The sequence below is a fragment of the Daktulosphaira vitifoliae genome, unplaced genomic scaffold, assembly GCF_025091365.1.
Source record: "Daktulosphaira vitifoliae isolate Bord-2020 unplaced genomic scaffold, ASM2509136v1 Scaffold_1, whole genome shotgun sequence".
NCBI classification, from domain to species: Eukaryota; Metazoa; Arthropoda; class Insecta; order Hemiptera; family Phylloxeridae; genus Daktulosphaira; species Daktulosphaira vitifoliae.
The window spans coordinates 72,646,410-72,664,948 of record NW_026099572.1 but is presented as its reverse complement, the minus strand read 5'-3'; the positions used below and the strand labels follow the sequence as shown (position 1 = coordinate 72,664,948).

At 26.6% G+C, this 18,539-nt stretch overlaps 1 protein-coding gene and 1 long non-coding RNA gene across 3 annotated transcripts; one reads left to right on the top strand and one right to left on the bottom strand.

Annotated features, from left to right (window-relative positions):
- Positions 1 to 6: 6 nt before the first annotated feature.
- Positions 7 to 6,401, bottom strand: LOC126895524 (uncharacterized). 2 transcript variants are annotated; one of them, XR_007701667.1, is made up of 4 exons: positions 6,161 to 6,401; positions 2,746 to 4,600; positions 1,270 to 1,485; positions 7 to 237 (listed from the first exon to the last, which is right to left on the bottom strand). It is a non-coding gene; the product is annotated as an uncharacterized LOC126895524 (long non-coding RNA). The 2 variants fall into 2 exon arrangements; XR_007701666.1 differs by lacking the exon at positions 7 to 237 and adding an exon at positions 468 to 772 and having other exon boundaries at positions 809 to 1,485.
- Positions 6,402 to 6,404: 3 nt separating this feature from the next.
- LOC126895505 (ubiquitin carboxyl-terminal hydrolase 3-like) lies at positions 6,405 to 18,043 on the top strand. The gene is made up of 11 exons (XM_050667449.1): positions 6,405 to 6,829; positions 8,534 to 8,681; positions 8,781 to 8,888; positions 9,507 to 9,638; positions 11,976 to 12,194; positions 12,902 to 13,055; positions 16,488 to 16,614; positions 16,676 to 16,794; positions 16,877 to 17,064; positions 17,126 to 17,166; positions 17,249 to 18,043. The coding sequence occupies exons 1-11, from the start codon at positions 6,739 to 6,741 to the stop codon at positions 17,404 to 17,406; spliced, it is 1,485 nt and encodes a 494-aa protein (XP_050523406.1). The 5' UTR covers positions 6,405 to 6,738; the 3' UTR covers positions 17,407 to 18,043.
- The last annotated feature ends 496 nt before the right edge of the window (positions 18,044 to 18,539 follow it).

The window sequence follows — 18,539 nt, the reverse complement described above, 5'->3', positions numbered from 1 at the left end:
ATAAATTAACTTAAATTTTTAAAAGATAATACAAAACTTACCGAAATACTGAGATACTACCGTGATGGGGTATGTGGGCCATAAAAAATCATTCTCTGGCTCAATAAAATCTTTTATCATGTTATTGATATTTCCTTTTTTTGGCCACTTACAAAAACATATTTTTCCACAGTAAATAATCCATTTAACTGGTACAATGGAATATTTATTTTCCGGCGCAAAAAATACAATAACCCACTTAATAAAATGAAACACAGTATAAAATATAGAACTAAGAAATACATTTAACCTAGCTAATTAATGATTATTTAATCAGATAATATATTTATTGGAAAGTTAAATCTCTAATATAACATTTTTTCACAAATGTAGATATAAAAGTAATCATATTACATTTATTTATGTAATAAATAATATNATCATATTACATTAATTTATGTAATAAATAATATATTAAGTATTATGTATATATACATTATAAACAGTTTGATTTATTAAGTATACTTGCCCCCATTTTTTCGTTGAATTTTTTGACAAAATTACAGATTAAAATTTGATTTATTTTTATAAATCATACTAAATATTGTATTTATTATAAAATAAAATTATTTTTAAGGGCTTATGTTAGGGGTAAATTGCGAAAGTTAAATGGGGACCAATTATTTTTTATTGGGAAATGGTCAAATTGAAGTTGACCAGTGGATAATCTGTATTGTATTATTACTTTTTTAGTTATAGATGAGTGGGCAACTCAACATGGAAAATTTGTTAACTATGCGTCATGGTAAAACTAGAAGTCGCTAAATACNTATGCGTCATGGTAAAACTAGGAGTCGCTAAATACTACCCCGCTCCTCAACTTTAATAAATCTTTAAATGCTAATATCTCAAAAATTAAGAATATAAAACTGGTTATCGACTAGTCATAATTTTATTTATTTAGACCATTTTCTGTTTAATAATAACAAAAAATAATAGGTTCTCATTTAACTTCCGAAAGTTATTTCATATCTTGTATTAAAGTACACAAAGTACTTGAAGGTCATTAGGTCCTGGAGCATTTACATTAAATTAGGGCAATTTGACCAAAATTTGTTCGGAAGTTTTAAATTTACGCAAGTTCCCCTACATTCCATATACGCTCTGTATGCTAATAGACTTTATGTATAAATCAAGTGCTGTACTTGTAAATTTGAGAATGGTGATCTTTACTAGGATGAATAGTTGACTAAGGTTTTAAAAGAATTAAGAGTAAATTTTACTATTTACCTGTTTAAAATTTGAGCTCTCCATAATTTTCAAAAAAGATGATTACTCATAAGTGCGCCGAGAAAAAGTGATGGTTGAAAGAGTACTTGTTTAAGACGCGTTATAAAGCGAATACAGTAAAAAGTCACGGAAGTCTGGCGTCAGTCATACTTACACGTGTCGTCGGTCATCTTTGATAAGGACAATATTTAGATCTCAATCGTGACCTCTCTGCAACTTTATAGTGACTTCGTGTGAAAATTTATTTAATATCTATTTTTATATAATATAATTAGACTTCGCGTTTGGGACCTAAACAAGATTATGAAAACTATGCGAGGTCACAANGCAAGATAATGAAAACTATGCGAGGTCACAAACATAAATCGTAAATTAGTAATTGTAGTTACGTTTGGGCGATTTCAAAATTTTTATTTAGATATCACATAGATCTCTTATTGTTATGTCGTATTTTCATCAATAATTGTATTCGCATAGATGTTAAAGTCAACGTATGCACATAGGGTATATATTGGATTTAAATTAAACCGCGAAAAAAATGAGAATCAAATTCAAATTATATGTACATTATGGAAAAAGTAGTTGTTTATTACTAATTAGTAATTTTATGATGATGGAGAGGCTATGGGCCTCAAAAACTGATTTTTACCTATAAGATGGTTGAGCTAATTTTAAATTAAAACTTCTAATCATTCAATAGTTTGATTATTTTTAGTTTCGATGCGAAACTGAGAAGGTAATACTTCTACTATGATGTGTTTTTTATTTTTGTGTCTGTTACTACTTTTTCATAGCTCTATCGAACCGATTTCTTTCAACGATGCGTCATAAGATCACAAATCGTATCTAGTCGAAGACATTACCTCAAAAATTGAAAAAATTTCCCTCGTTTATCGTAATCGGGGGAAATCTCCAAAAAAATTACAAATTTAAAAAACGCTAATTTTCGACATTTTTTTTACTTAAAACTGTCATACATTTTTTAAAATTGATCAAATCAATATAAATTTTTTTTTATAGATGCATTATGTCTTTAATTATCATTTGGTATATTTTGTTTGTAAATTTGACACTTTACCTGCCCACAGAGGGGGGATTTAAAATGACAACTTTTTCACAAAAAATTTAATTTTTCAATTTAACTTTTGAAAGTGTTCTAGAAACTCTGACACTTTTATATATATCTTAAATTAAAGATAATGTAATATACTTTAATATGGAAAAAAAAATTTTGGACTTTATTTTGTCTTCACAGTGAAAATAGTTACCAAATGATATTTTTGTGTGAAAATTATCGATTTTATATTTTACATTTTTAACATTATAATGCTATAACTTATTGAAAAGTGTTGGATCAATTTTTTTATGAGAAATAATATTTATATCCCTTTTTTATTCAACTTTTTTTTTATTATTAATATCAGCTCCTAGATTTATTTATGTGTTAAATTAGGTATATAAATACAATGAAGGTACCATCAATGTTTGGTGTATGCGGTGAGAATAAAAGATTTCTTTCATACATTTCAAAATTTGCTTGCGTGCAATTACAGGTCTCTTCTTGAATGAATATTGTTCTAAAAACTGATATATTATGTATAATTTAGTCTCATTTATTTAAAATTTTACTCATTGTATCAATGCTGTTTCTTGTGATCACAGTAAATCTTGTGCACAAAATCGAAAATTGTGAAACACTTTATATAATTTACAAAGGTATTTTATTTCATATTAAAATATTTATTATTTTTATTTAATATTAAATGGATTTTTTTCAACTCGATGCAGATAATATTCATGTAAAGTGTAGACGTTGTCATATAAAATTAAAAAATAATCATTCTTCAACTTCAAATTTAGTTAGACATATTAAATCTAAGAATCCTTTAGCAATTTTTTTAAATAGAATGTCTCGTGTAATAGAAGAGATGATTGATGACCCAGGTATTGGTTCATCAACTTCTACTTCTGTAAGTTAAACCTATAGATAGGTGCTATTATAGGCAGATTAATTTTGCTAAAAAAAATTCATTATATTATATGCATAATTAATTATGGTTACCAGATATATTTTTTTTCATATGAGAATACTTCTTTAAATTAAAAACAGTGTTAAATACATGTAAAATTCTAAAAGCATGTTAGTAAATTTTTCATTTTTATTGAGTTATTTTTTAATTCTTTATCAGACTTATTGTATATTTCGTACAGTATACCTACTTAAAGCTTTTCTTACTGGGCATGCACCTAGTTAATAATATTACCTAACTGTATTTTTTTTTACAATTATTAACAAAGCAATTAGTCACATCATAACAGTCAACAATAAGGCACATTACTATAGATATTAATTGTTATTTTAATAAGCAAACAATTAAATCATTTTTCACTTTTAAAAATTAATTCAAATATTTATACTTTCCTTTAATTATTAATAAAAGGATATAGCTTATTTTATAATTGTAAATTCATCATTTATAAATGTCACCCAAAATCCATCAAAAAGATACACACAGTTAATAATTTAACCTCTCTTAATCAATATATAAATTAGAATATTTACCAAAAAGATTTTTTTATGATGAAAAGTTTCATTTTAATGTGTACTATTGACATATTCTTATATCTGACTACCATATATATATATATATATATGTTACAATTTCAATTAAAAAACATATAATCGTTTTCATATTTAATATTTGATTATTATTAATTAATTTATACATACAGTAGAAAAATAAGTAAATATTTATATTACTAATTAGTAAACATATATATTTTTAGAGTACAACTGTTTCAACATCTAATCTCATAAATTGCCAAACCACTTTGTCTTCAGAAATTCCATCTCAAATTTTTTTTATCTAATTATAATTGAAAATGATAATTTAAAAAATCAATTATTAATCTCAATTTAAAAGTTATAACTTTTAAGTAATAATCACACTCATCCGTGACGAGTTAATGTAGACTTCACATTTTGAAATGAAATATAAATTTAATTATATTTAGGTTACAATTTGTACAAATTCACATAACACTAATGGTAATATGTTATATCAGTTATCACTGGATCATGAAGAGTTATTAACAAATAAAATATTAAATAACCTATAAAAAATGATAAACCTTGATAAAGAATCAAATCATAATTCACATGATTCAGAATTTATTGATAAGACGTTTTAAACTAAATTCAATTCTTAGTAGCCACGCTAAGTCATTGAGTCATATTACTATGGCACACTGATTCAGCTCGTTCAGTTCAGTTTATAGTATATTTGTCTATGAGTTCACTTAAAAGAGCCAATTCACGAACTACCCATCCCTGTAAAATAGTTGTATCATAAATAATTTTTTTCTAATCTTTGATGCAAGCATGTCTCCCTAATCTATCTTTACTTCACGTTGTTATCATAAGATTGGCTTACTTCAAAAACCTCCATTGTAGTCAGCTTAACAATAAAAGCTGACAAAATATAAATGTTTTTTCAAGTTTCAATTAAGTAGAAATTTTTACTTAAAAAAATAATTAAATTTAACTAATAAATTTTACAAAATAAAATACAAAGAAAAGTGCATTGATGTTATCAAATGAGATTTAACACAAAATACGTTAAAGCGTATTTTAGAAGAGAAGAAACAACAGTGCCCTTTCCCCTTTGGATTAATTCTATCCATTTTTTACAAAGCCAATACCCACGAATTATTTCTCTTAAGATCTTTTATTTTATGTCATCTTTTGTTTTTTTGGATTTTTTTGCAAACAATTTTTCTGTAGTGTGTTTAAAATAAAAAAAAAATGTCACTTTCTCATAAAAAAAGCTTTAAATACGCCCTTGAAATTAGAGCTTCGAATAAGAGTATTTTGTAATATTTATTGAAATAAATTTTGTATCGTGTTGACGTTATTTTATAGGAGATAAAATTTTACTCTATTGTATACCCACAATTTATCAATGACCTTTTTTTTTTTTGGTGATATTTTATTTAAAAAGTTGGTTTTGTATGGTCAATAAGGGGATTTAACTATTTCAGCCCCCCTGAATGAGCCTCTCTACATACATATGTAATTCTCATACAATAAACCTCCTAATTTTGAATAAAATTACTGGGAACTTTTAAGCCAAAATATTGCTTTGTTTTTTTTATGAACGCGTTTGTTGAAAAATATAAAATCATATCTTTAAGGTAATCTTCAGTGCTTTATTATACTATAAAATTTCTCTGTTCGGTATTATTTTCTAATTGGAAGGCTTAGTGAAACAACCAGATAAGTTCAACTTTTCCAGAAAATAATTTTTTATTTATTTTGAATAAACATAACTTTTTGTGTAATTCAGTACAAAAATTATTTCTATTTTTCTATTATTTTTATTATTAGATATTTAATTTAGAAAAAAATATCGATTTTGATGCAAAATTTTGATAAAATTGTTTTAAAAAAAATTATAAAAAATGGTCTTATCTGGTTGTTGCACCAAGCCCATCAAATACTGTTTATTATGTGACATTTTTTTTTCAACCAAAATATTCTATCATTTTTAATTTTTAAATGTGATTACTTTTTATCTTTTAATACAATTCTTGTAAAAATCACTTGGCTTTTACAAATTATTTTGATTAAATTTTACTAAATATTTGTTTAAATAAAATCAATAATATGGCATCCAATGTTTTAGAAAATGAAAATTGCGTTTTAAAATTAAGTTTTCCGAGTAATTTTCCTGGTTGTTGTTATGGTAAACGATTATATTAAATATCGACTGAGGTGAACAAGAACGAATTCCCGGAATAAAAACATCAATATGTGAATATTATTGGATTTTGTACTACCTCCTTCAAAACAGGAGTGCGCACTATCGATGGCAAAGACCTCAGTTAGTACCTGCAGACTTTTCAACTGCTGCGTCAGCAACGATAACTTAAGGCTTGGTCTTGGCAGTTGGCCTCGCTATCCGAGCGTCACGCCCATCACTTACAACCAAAACGTTCGCGGGGGCGCGAGCTACTGTTGGTGGGAGGGACATAGCCAGCCGTTCTATGTTGTTATTACGTTCTGGCGTTCAGCTGATCAGCTGTTTATAATTTTCTCAACGAAGAACAGCAGTGGCGCTACATCCGTTCATCCGTCGTTTGTTTAATATTCTCCTCTCGCGTACCATCAGACGTTCGTCGTTGTGGCCACAGCCACCACTGCTGTCGTCTGTTCAACACGGTCCTCTGGAACGGCGTTGTTTTTGTATGTGTGATATATACACGGGGAAACGGGACGTTTCCGTTGTAGTTTCTTTGTGCGGTAGCCAGTAATTGGCGATACACGAAAGCAAATTTGTTTTTAGTGTGTAGAATTCTGCATCGGGACGGTAGCCCGTTTTCCCCGATTGTCGCCCGTTCGTTCCGTCCCCTCTCGAGGTGCAATCGATTGTCCGTGTGTGAACGCGACCGACCGCAGCCGCCGTCACCATGGATTACGATTGCTCACACATTTGTGACGTCGTTCAAAATTTGGACGTCAACGAAATGAGGGTGACGTTGAAGAACAGGAGTTGTAATGGTGAGCATTGTTGATGTGATTAAAATTATTGTTATGTACAATAATATAGACATTAAAATGCTATCTGTAACAATGAAACAAAGCTTCTAGAAAAAACTAGCTTGTATACAGTTGAAATTGGTGGGGATGAAAAAGAGAAGCACAAACATGTATTGTATGCCCATTGTCAAGATTATTCTTAAGATTAATTATCATTATGTGGATTTATTAATTATCGTAGAATAATTTGCAATTTAATTATTTTAATCATTCAATAAATAAACTACTTTACATTTAAAAAAATTATTTTTGCAAGACCACAAATTTTCAGAAATATTTCAAACACTTTTTTAATAATCTCTTAATTAAACATAGAATATTATTATTATAATCTACATTGAAAATGATAAAATATTTGCAAATCCTGTGAATTTTGTATGTGTTGTTGTGTGATACTACTTATTATTTGAGAATCATTTGTCATAAATCGATCAATACTTGTGGAATCGATGTAATTGATAAATTAGTATTAAGAATTTTTTAGAAAATGTTTTCTGAATTTATCTTTAGTAGAAATTATTATTGGTAGTATATCTAATGAAATATGTTAATTTCCTTAATATATAATTTAAGGAGACATTTTTTAACTCGCAAACAATAATATTTAGTATTAGAACTAGTGTTCTAATGTGTATATTTTTAAATACAGAAATTTTATCACTTTGAAGCCAATAATAAAAAAAATTAGAGTACTATAAATTTTGTGATAAGGAAAATTTCTTTAGCATTACTCTATTATTTATATTCCATTTGCTGTGTTCTTTAATTATACTTAATTAAAATCTAATGCAGTAAACTACAAATTTACTCTATTGTAGATAAAATTGTGTACTATTTATTAGCTAGTCAAACAGCAATCATACATGTACAGACTTTTAATACCTTCATTTCATTATATATTGCATAATAATTTTAGGGACACTTTTCCTAAAATTTACATTTTTGATGTTGGTGCGACATCAAAAAAGTAAATAAATGTTTTTACTATTAATACAAATAAACATGGCATAAATTAAATACAAATATTATATTAAATTTTACTAAATAAATAATATTGTAGTTGTATAATCTGTTATAATATAATATATTTATAATTATAATATAATTTGTAAAATTAAACACTATATAAGTGGTTGATTATCCACAGATAATTAGCAAAGAACCTGAGTACATTTTCTATTATTTCATTAAAATGTGAAAGAATCGTAAAATTTGGGGTATTTACTTATAAAATATATATCAGTTCATAGAACTCCTAAAGATATATGTAGACCTCTATTTTAAAGTTGGCTAAAATTTTTTTTCTCAATATTTTGAAAATTGACAGGCCTTATTTTTACCTTTCAATTTTATTTTACTTTTTAATTAATATGACTAATCTTATCATATATTATAGTTGATCATAATAAATAAAGTATATAAAANGATCATAATAAATAAAGTTAAGACGAATAAATTACCCTTCATTAGATTCTGAGAAGGCGTTACTACTCCTTAAAAAATGTGTTTAATCTTTTGTCCTACTATCAAAATATAGTTTATGTAATTATTTTTTTTTTGTAAATTATTATAATTCTTGTTTTATATATTTTTTATGTAAAACAATAAAAAAATATATATAACTACTATATTGTTACAGTTAATAAAATTAATTTTTTAATCTAGTTTGTTTAAGAATTGATCAACTATGGATCTGTATGGTGTGTAGGCAAATTCTTTGTGGACGTTATGCTTCAGGACATTGTATAGCTCATTTTGAGTATCACAAGAATCATTGTATTACTCTAAATATAGAATCAGCGACATTATATTGGTAATTATTTAAGAACTAATACCTCGATGCAAAATTATTAAATAATTTAATGTTAATAAATTTTTTTTTTCATTACTTATTTTAACAATATTTTTTTAGCTATAAATGTGATAAAGAGGTTGAGCCCAAAAACCATGATGATGAACTTAATCGTTTAAGACAATTTATTTTGTTTACCCAGGGTACTAATCAGAGTAAAAAACGCCGGTAACTAATTTGAATAAAAATTATTTATATTCAATTTTATAATAAATTGGAACATAATGTTACAACACAAGTAGTAACGTAGAAATAGACACATAGTTCAGGTTAGGAGTAGATTGTTGTATAACCAAAAATTTATCCTGGGAAAAATTTTTCTTAAAACTTTTTTAGAAAATATTTATCATAATTCAGTGGAAGTAAAAAGAGTGAAATTAGTATTTGTCCAATTTGGATAATTATGTGAAAATCTTTAATAATAATAATTTCTTTATCTGATTAAAAAAATGCATTTTGTAATTTTTTTGTGTTAATATTTAACCCTTCTATTTTCCTAAAATATTTCATTATATCCATGATACAACAAAGCAGTCTACTCATAAAATTAAGTCAAAAATTAGAATTTTAGAATGAAAAAGGAATACAATAGTTGAAAAAAACACCTATTATTGTAGGTGTTTTCTTTCTCTTGTGTAATTTAGTAGACTATATAAAAATAAATCATTGCTCTATGTGTTATCTATAATTTTTACTTTTATTTTTAATCTATGTAATATTCAAGTATTTATAATATATTTTACTTAAGTAAATTACTAAATATTTTATTGTTCTATACTATAACAGACAAACTGCGAATCAACAAATTGCTAAAAAGAAAAAAACAGTTAATAGAAGGGGTCCAAGAACAAATAAAAAGGCAGGACTAACAAATGAAGGAAATAGTTGTTTTATGAATGCTGTATGGCAATCTCTAAGGTGATTTCATACTTATTTCAATTATGAAGTATAAAAATATATGTATATTTTAACATTTTACCTTTCAACTAAAGTTCAGAGTTTCTTTGTAAATTTATTTATTTTGATTAACTTATATATAATATAATTATTTATTAAAATAAGTTTTGTTAAATAAAAATTTTAAGATATTTTGTTTTTCTATTATAAAAATTGTGAGGTTAATTAGAAAAAAATTAGTTTTAATGGTAATGGTTTATTCTGAACTCTTTTATGAATTAATTAGATTAATTAACATGTTATTTGAAATTCCTAATAAGCAAAAGTGTTTTAAAAATCGAAATGTTAATTTTGAGAAAACTACATATAAGTATTTTTTTTACTTTTATCATTTGCTAGTATACTTAATTCAATAAAAATTTATTCATTGTTATAGCTTTTTCGATAAAGGAATACATGGAAATAATAATAAAAGCGTTTATTTAACTTATTACATGAATAAAAGCTTTTATATTATTACTTAGTGATATAAGACGTATGTATACCTTTATTTATTAAAGAATAACACCTAAAGTTAGTTTTACAACATTATTGATTAATAATTATAAATATGCTACTAAAGTAAAACACAAATAATTTTATAAAACAAAATATTATGATATAAAATAAAACATTGTTTCACTTTTTAGGGTGAAGTGGGGTAATGTAAATTATATTAAATAATAACTTGTGCATTTGTTTAAAAAAACGCATTTACAAATACCCCACATCACCATATCAAAAATAAGATTATTTTATTATTTCAAAAACTGATATAATTATATAAAACATAAAATTAAAAAAATAATATTAGTATGTTTATAGTAATTATGAATATACAAACAAATAATAATCAGAAAAAAATTAATTTATTAATTCATCTGAATGTATTGCACGAAATTAACACTTTATATAATATTGTATATTCTATTCTATCGAATACTCTGTTTTTACCCTAACAACGACTAAACAGATGAAGAATACGAAAATAAAGAAAAAAATTCACGCTACCACATTGAATGAAACACAAGTGAATGTAAATTACACTGAGTAAAAAGTAGAAATTCAACTATTAAATTTATTTCTGTATATTCACTGAATAAACAAAAGACTTAAGTACTGAAGTTATCGTTCAGTTGTTGCTGTCCATTTGTGTTGCTTAGTAATTGCTGACCATCTGCCACCACCGTTGTCATCTCCTGTTTATGTTGCCAACATCTAACGTCTTCCAGTTTTAGTTCCCAGATGCTTTTTGTGCCAATTATCGTTGTTCACTGCCACCGCATTCAGCAGCCATCATCACCCTTGAAATCCATATACATTGCCATTGTGACAAAGTGATCACCGCTTAGTTTAGAATGTTGTCGAGAGGATGACTGCTAGGGCAGCTCTAACAGTCATCCTCTTGGTCCTCCTGACCCACATGGGTAACTTGTGTTCTTAACACCAATATACATGTGTTTTGGCGTATGCCTGGTGGGTCCCTTATCCACATATGTGTGTTTTAATAAGAAAGATTGTGCTTATTTGAATAACCATCACGGGTATGTTGTCTCGCATTACCAATGACCAAGCCATAAGTGATCTGTTGAGACCAGTCATGGCAGAGACTTTAGATAACCTGTATACATCGCCACTGACAAATCAAGAATCAACAACAAGATATGGATCACTACGCCGTACCAACCATTGACTCCAAGTCAGCGAATATCCGACACCCGTAGCAATAAAATGCTTCACACACCATGCTCATTTTTTTATTATTATATTTAATTTAAAATGTTGATCATGTATTTATAATATTCAATATAAATAAAGTTAACCACATTAGGAAAATATAACAATTTAAAAGCTATTAATATACAATGTCACTACATCTGGAGAAATAGTTGAAATACTAAACAATACAATAGTAACTTGGTTAAATATGTTAATTAGACACTCTGTAAAAATAATTTGTTTTTATGTGAGATACAGTATTCTTACTAAATACTAATAATTTATTTTATTACTTACAGTCTTTCTAAAAATCATAATTGATTTTATGGCATATTTAGTATTTTTTATAATAAAAATTTGCATAATTGGTAAATCTATCAGACCCCATATATAACTAGTTTTTTTGGGGGGGAGAGAGGGCTACAGTACTTTTGCTTAGCAGGCAATATAAGCATTTATGTATTGTATTTATTAAAAGTTATGAAACCAAGTTATTTAAATAATTATTGTTGGCTAATGTATTATGAATTTTATTTTGACTAAATAATTTGATAATAATTATTTAAAGTATTAATTCAAAGTTTTATTTAAATTTTTTAGTAATATAAGTCCATTTGTATATTGTATGAAACATTTACCTGCTATCATCAATAATAACTATACTAGTCTTAAAGAAATAAAAAATGGAGTTATAGCTGAAGAGTTATGTAAAGTTTTGATCAATTTATCTGAGTGGAAACCACCTGGCTATAAAATGGGAGATCCTGTATCATCTTGTGCTTTGTATCACATTATATGTAAAACCGTTCCTCGTTACAGGTCAGTTAATTTACAAATATGTATAAATCTACAAATTTAATTATTTTAAATTTGAAAAGAAAGAAGCAAATAAGCTATATGTTATTATTATTATTATTTATTTACAAAATAATCCTAAACAACAGCATTAGCTTCTTATTAACATTGTTTATGATAATATTTAAAATTTTAAGAAATTGAAAAAAATACTTAAAATTACATAGAAGTATATGGTGATTTAAAAGTTTTTATCTGTTTATAAATTAGTATAAATCAGTAATCGCTAGACCTGGATTAGTTATCCGTTCGTCACTAATAATAAATTTGTCAAATTTATTTCTACTATTAATAGCATAGACTAGAACGTAAGATACAAAACCCTTTCTGTTGTGGGATCCCTTATTTTGTTCACAAATTGATTTTTGTATACTAATCAATCACTAGTTCTATTACATTTGTTGATAGTGGAAATAAACTTGATAAACATATTGTTTCAAAGATGCATTAATAATTAATGTAGTGGTTATTAAGGTAGAATAATCCTATATTTTAAAATTTTATGGTAAATACAATTTATGGTAGGAAAAAAATTGTTTTTAGTTAAATGCCATTGTAAGTTTTTTTTTGAGCTTTGTAGTGGTAAAAAATTGATAATTTTAATGAAATAATGTTATAATTAATATAAAAATAGATTATAATTTTTATTATCTGATTTTTATTTACTCTAGAGGATTTCATCAACATGATGCTCATGAGTTTTTGATTTACACATTAGATAAATTACATTCCGAATTAAAACAGTTAGATATTGAACAAGAAATTAAAATGTTTGATCGTTCTACAATTGTCAGCTTTGTTTTTGGTGGTATGCTGTTAAGTGAGGTGATTTATTTTATAAATATAAGGAAAATTTGGGCAGAGTTCATGTAAAGATTGTTAATTTTGGATATTTTATGTTAATTATTTTGGAAAAGCATGAAACATTGTTAACAATTTTATATTTATGTGTCCATTGATAATAAAGTAATTAATAAATGAAATTAGGTATAAAGCATAATTCTTATATATGGAATATTATGATTTTTAGATTTACTAAAAAGTAACTATTTATGACTTGTTTCTCTTTATATGAACTTCGTCCTTTTTTGGTTATTTTTTCAACTTGTATTAATTTAGATTATGATAATTATTTTAACTGTTGTAGTAATTATGAAATGGGTAAAGAGCAACTTAGAAACAAATTTGGAGTACTAACAATAGTATAATGACTCTCGGATTTGAATTTTTATTTAACACTTCTCAATATGAGATTAACTCTTGTTTATAGTTATGTTTTGCATTTTTTCTATTCTTTTCTCTTGCAGTTTAGGTTAGAAAAAAGATAAAATTATAGGTGCAGGTTTCTTTCTATTAATAATTTTTTACCATTGGTTGGAACATTTGATAAAATTTTTAGGGAGACTATTGTATTATAAATAATGACAAAAGTAATATTTAGATTTGAGAGCTAAGGCTTCAAAAGACCCAATGATAGCCTATATTTTGATAATCAAAACTACTAAAACTTTCTTTATCAAATTTATCTTATTTATGTAAACTATATACCATAAACTTATTATCCAATAGAGCTTAGAGAGGAAAATAAAATGATAGAATGATTAAAAAGGGAAAAAGATAGTACTACCCTAGTTATATTTTTCTCATTCACACTATTTTGACGATTACGAACAAGGTGGTGTCGTAGGTACTCTTCATTAATTTATATATCTTTACAATCTTTGACATCATTTTAGAAATATTATTAATATTGATATTTCTCAAATACTGTCAGGGATATATTCTGTACAACTTAGTTTTAGTTTTAGTTATTAGTGAGGTGGACAAATGCCCATGCACTCAGACCTGTTAGTCCATTGTGCACACCTCATACCGAATTGTCTTGATTCGGTTTACACACCTAAGTGTTATCACCAAAGTGTTATTACTTTATACTTATCATTGTATAAAGGTGGACTATCAAGTCACCCCCTGTAGATGACCAAAGAGTCCTGTCTTTCTGGCGAAATTAAGTATCTCTCTGGGTCTTAGGTTTTTAATATCTTCATTTTCAGGAAAAGGTTTACTCAAGTAGTTTAATCTTAGTGTGGATAAGGCTTCACAATCCCACATAATGTGAAAAGAGTCTTCATCTTTTACTCCACATTTCCTGCACAATGGTGATTTAAATACCCCATTGCGTAAGGGTGTTTAAACAAGTGACCATGTCCTGTTAATAGACCAATCAAAGTGCTTATTTGATGTCTAGTCATGCTGTTGAGATCACCCAGCAGTAGACCGGGGGTCTTGATAAATATTTTAGATTTTTTAGGTATTACCAAGTACTTCCAGATTTTCCTGTGTTGTTCTCTGCACCAATTCTTGGGTAGCGATTTGTGCGATTTCTCAGTGAATCATACCACTGGTTCTGGTCTAACATAGGTGTTCTCTGCTCCTTTCCTGGCTAGAAAGTCAGCATTCTCATTTTCAGTAACACCGTTGTGTCCTGGTACCCACGCTAGTGTAACTTTGTTGAACCTCGATAGTGATTCTAAAGTTTCCTTGCATTCGAGGACCAGCTTTGAATTCACCTGATCGTTACAGAGTGCCTTCAAAGCCGCTTGACTATCACTTAAGATAGTTATCTTCCTATTTTGGTATACCAGCAGGTTCTGAGCCCCTACCAGTATCGCCATCACCTCTGCTTGGAAAACAGAGGGTATTGTGCCCAATGACATACTGACATTTATTTGTGGCTTTAAACCCCAAATTTCAGCACCTATCTTTCCTGATTTTTGGATCCATCTGTATATATCACAAATCCTCCTTTTTCAGTCAGGTAGTTAATATTCCATTCTCTACGTGTAGTGAATGGAATATTAACAGAGATGAGGACGATTAGCTCTTACCCTTCTTGCAGAAGTGCACGGAAAAATTCTTCACAGCCTGCAGCTTTGAATCTGCCAAAGGCTTTTATTGCCCATCTTATTCCACTTGGGTTTATTACTCTTCTGGTTAGTTTCCAATCAGTACATGTCACTTGTTTGTCCTGTATATTATGTAACTGTTCTCTGTTGTTAATTTCAGAGCCAGAAAAATATGTATTCATCAAATGTGATAATGTTTCATTTTCATTATTGGTAAACATGCCATCTAGCAGTAGTATTGCCTCGACAGTTTTGTTTGGTCCATTCCTTAGTGATTGCAGAAGTCTAGTTGCTATAGGGAATTTCTGTATATTCCAACAGAACTTTTTCCAACTTTCTCTTTTGGACTTTTTCAATGCACATTTGCACTTCCTTTGGGCTATTTTATAGGATTCCCAGTGATGTTCCAAACCTAATTTCATCGCTTTATTTAAGAGCTCATATGAACTCTTTCTTAATTTAGACGGGTTAGCGTTTCACTAAGCTACACCCTGCCCTGTACCTTTCTTTTCTATTAAAGGGCAGTTTTTCTTGTAAGCCGAAACAATGGAGTCCTGTAGTATATTTACAGCCCTTTCAGTATTCTTCCTCGACCCCAATCTAAACTGTAGGTTATTCAGGTCATGTGAAAGATCTGACTTGTAGTTATCCCAGTTTGTTCTTTTTGGATTTTTATAGTACTCCGTCTCAACTTTTTTAATTTCCAAAGTAAATCGTAAGTGCCTATGATCAGAAAGAGAAGGTTCGGAGGACACTTTCCACCCTTTTATATTTTGAAGTAAACTTCAACCAATCAACCTTTTGCATTTTAAAATTATTTGAAAATTTAGATTTAATATACAAATTCTTCATTATATTGGTTTTAATAATACCGGTGGCAACAATAATCTGTTTCAATGGACCATAAGTTATTTTTTAGGTATGAAAAAAAAATTACCACACCACCTTGCTTAAAAATGCACTATTGAAAATTTATATTTAATATAGAATCATGTGTCTATCCTTTGAAGGTTAAAGGGTGGTAACCCCCTCCAAAAATTATTTGCAATGTTAGATTCTTTTTAGCTGCCCATAAAATATTTAATTTGATGACCTGTTTTCCATTTGTTCATGAATATTTCTGAGATTAGTAATGCAAAAAAATATATGGAGTATTTCGAGTTAAACAACAATTTCTTTACAATAATTTTTAATAGTTTCAATGAATATGAGTGTTTATCTTCAATGAATCACTCTGTATTACTATTATAAATTGAACTAAATTTAATATTTTTTGTTAACCATTGATATCTTGAAAATTATTCTTAAAAATGTATGCTTTTATGAATATATATCTTGTATACATTTATAGGTCTGCTGTTTAGTGTGTCGATTATATTCCAAAACTTATGACCCTTTTTTGGATATTTCATTGGATATTCCTGATTACACTGAATCTGACAAACAATTAGCAATGCGTCCAATGGATACATTAACTGGTATGTACTTATATTCTAATTTTTTAATAAAATTTATTAAGTTTATATTTTATTTTTTAAGATTGTTTATCTCGATTCATTGAAATTGAAGAACTCGCTGAAAATAACTTTTATTATTGTAATGGTTGTAAAAGTAAACAAAAATCAACCAAAAAATTCTGGATAAGCCAACTACCCAATGTAAGATAGATTTTATTAAATACATTATTTTATATTTTATTTAATAATAATAATTACAATTACAATTAATATTTTATTATAGGTTCTTTGTTTACATTTAAAAAGATTTAGATGGGTCAAAGCACAACGTATTAAAATTCATACTCCTATACAGTTTCCAATTGAATCCTTAGACATGTCTCAGTTTTTATTAAGTGACAAACGAGTAACTATTGACAAAGAAGACTGTTTGTATGATTTGTCAGCTGTCATTGTTCACGAAGGCAATGGGTAAATTTACTTTTACAGTAAAATAAATTATATTTTTTTAATTTATATAATTAATTTGTAGTGGTGGATCTGGCCATTATACCTCTTTTGCAATTGATAAAGGTATTTAATTTTCTAGATAATCTTATAAAAATTCATTTATAAAAACAAATGTTTTTTAAGATGTTATGTTTTTTAATTTTAGGCGAGTGGTTTGAATTTAATGATGAAAAAGTTCATGAGGTTAATTCGTCAATTGTACAAAATGTAGAGGCGTACATACTATTTTATATTAAAAGGAAAACTAGATTAAGATCTCAAAGTCTTTTGGGTGGTAGACACATCATTAACAATGAACTATAATTGGTAGATATAATGAAAAATTATTAGTTAAATGTAATTTTTGTATTACATTTTGATCTTCAAGATACAAATAAAAAATATAAAACAATAAAATTGCCTTAAACTAACAGTATTCTTATTATTGTAAGTGTGTTTCAAGCTTTAAATTATTGTTGTAGATTATATTTCATAATCAATCAATTGTGTAAATAAATTCGTATTTTTATATTGTAAAATTATAACATGTAAATACACATAATATATAAGTGGGAAATGCAATATTTGTATTTGAAAACCTAAATTAATTGAAAAAAAATTGTTTTTTGACTGTCATAACTGAATTCTGATCTCTTTCTTTTGTATAATACATATATTTTTTAAATGATTTTGGTTTTTCATTGTGATTTTTTGTTAATTTCTTTCAATTGAAAAATTGTAATTTAATTCATAATAATAATTTGTTAATTTTAAATTTAATATGGGCAGCTCAGAGTAGGAATAATCAATATAATTTTTTATATTGTATTTTAAAATTATCTTCACTGCCAAATTTGTTTTATAAAATTATGTTTATAATTTATTTAAAAAAATAAAATTTATTATTGCTATAAAAACTATTCCCAAAGTTTGAGATTGAACAACTTTGTATTTGTAACAATTATCTAGTCTATAATAAGATTAAATTAGAAATTTTATAACTATCTGGACTTAAAATATGTGATATTATTCCAATATGTAATTAAGTAATAAATTATTTGTCTTGTAATTTATGAAATATAGCAGTTTAAATTAAAATTAAATTATATTTTTGTTCAAAATAGTGATTTAATATATTCTAGAATTTCTGAAATCTAATTTCAATGAAGTATTTTATTATTTTTGTCAGATTTATCAGAAATCTTTATAGTTTAATGGGATTTACTACACTCAAAACTTTTATTATTTTTAATTATGGAGCTAAAATTATTGCTATCTTCGGACGCCCATATATTTATCTTATTATATAATTTATTACTTCAATTGTTTATAAATATTTAAATTATAACGTTTCTTCATCTACATTCATAAACTATTTTATAATTATACATATATTAAATTTTATAATAATGTAAGGGAGTTCCTTAAAAAAAAGTAATTAGATTAATTAATATTTA

Bases quoted from the DNA above. Each gene is read 5' to 3' on its own strand.
- LOC126895505 (XM_050667449.1), top strand. From the start codon at position 6,739: ATGGATTACGATTGCTCACACATTTGTGACGTCGTTCAAAATTTGGAC. The intron at 8,682-8,780 runs GTAATTATTTAA...ATATTTTTTTAG, and splicing joins GAATCAGCGACATTATATTG to CTATAAATGTGATAAAGAGG. The intron at 8,889-9,506 runs GTAACTAATTTG...ATACTATAACAG, and splicing joins AATCAGAGTAAAAAACGCCG to ACAAACTGCGAATCAACAAA.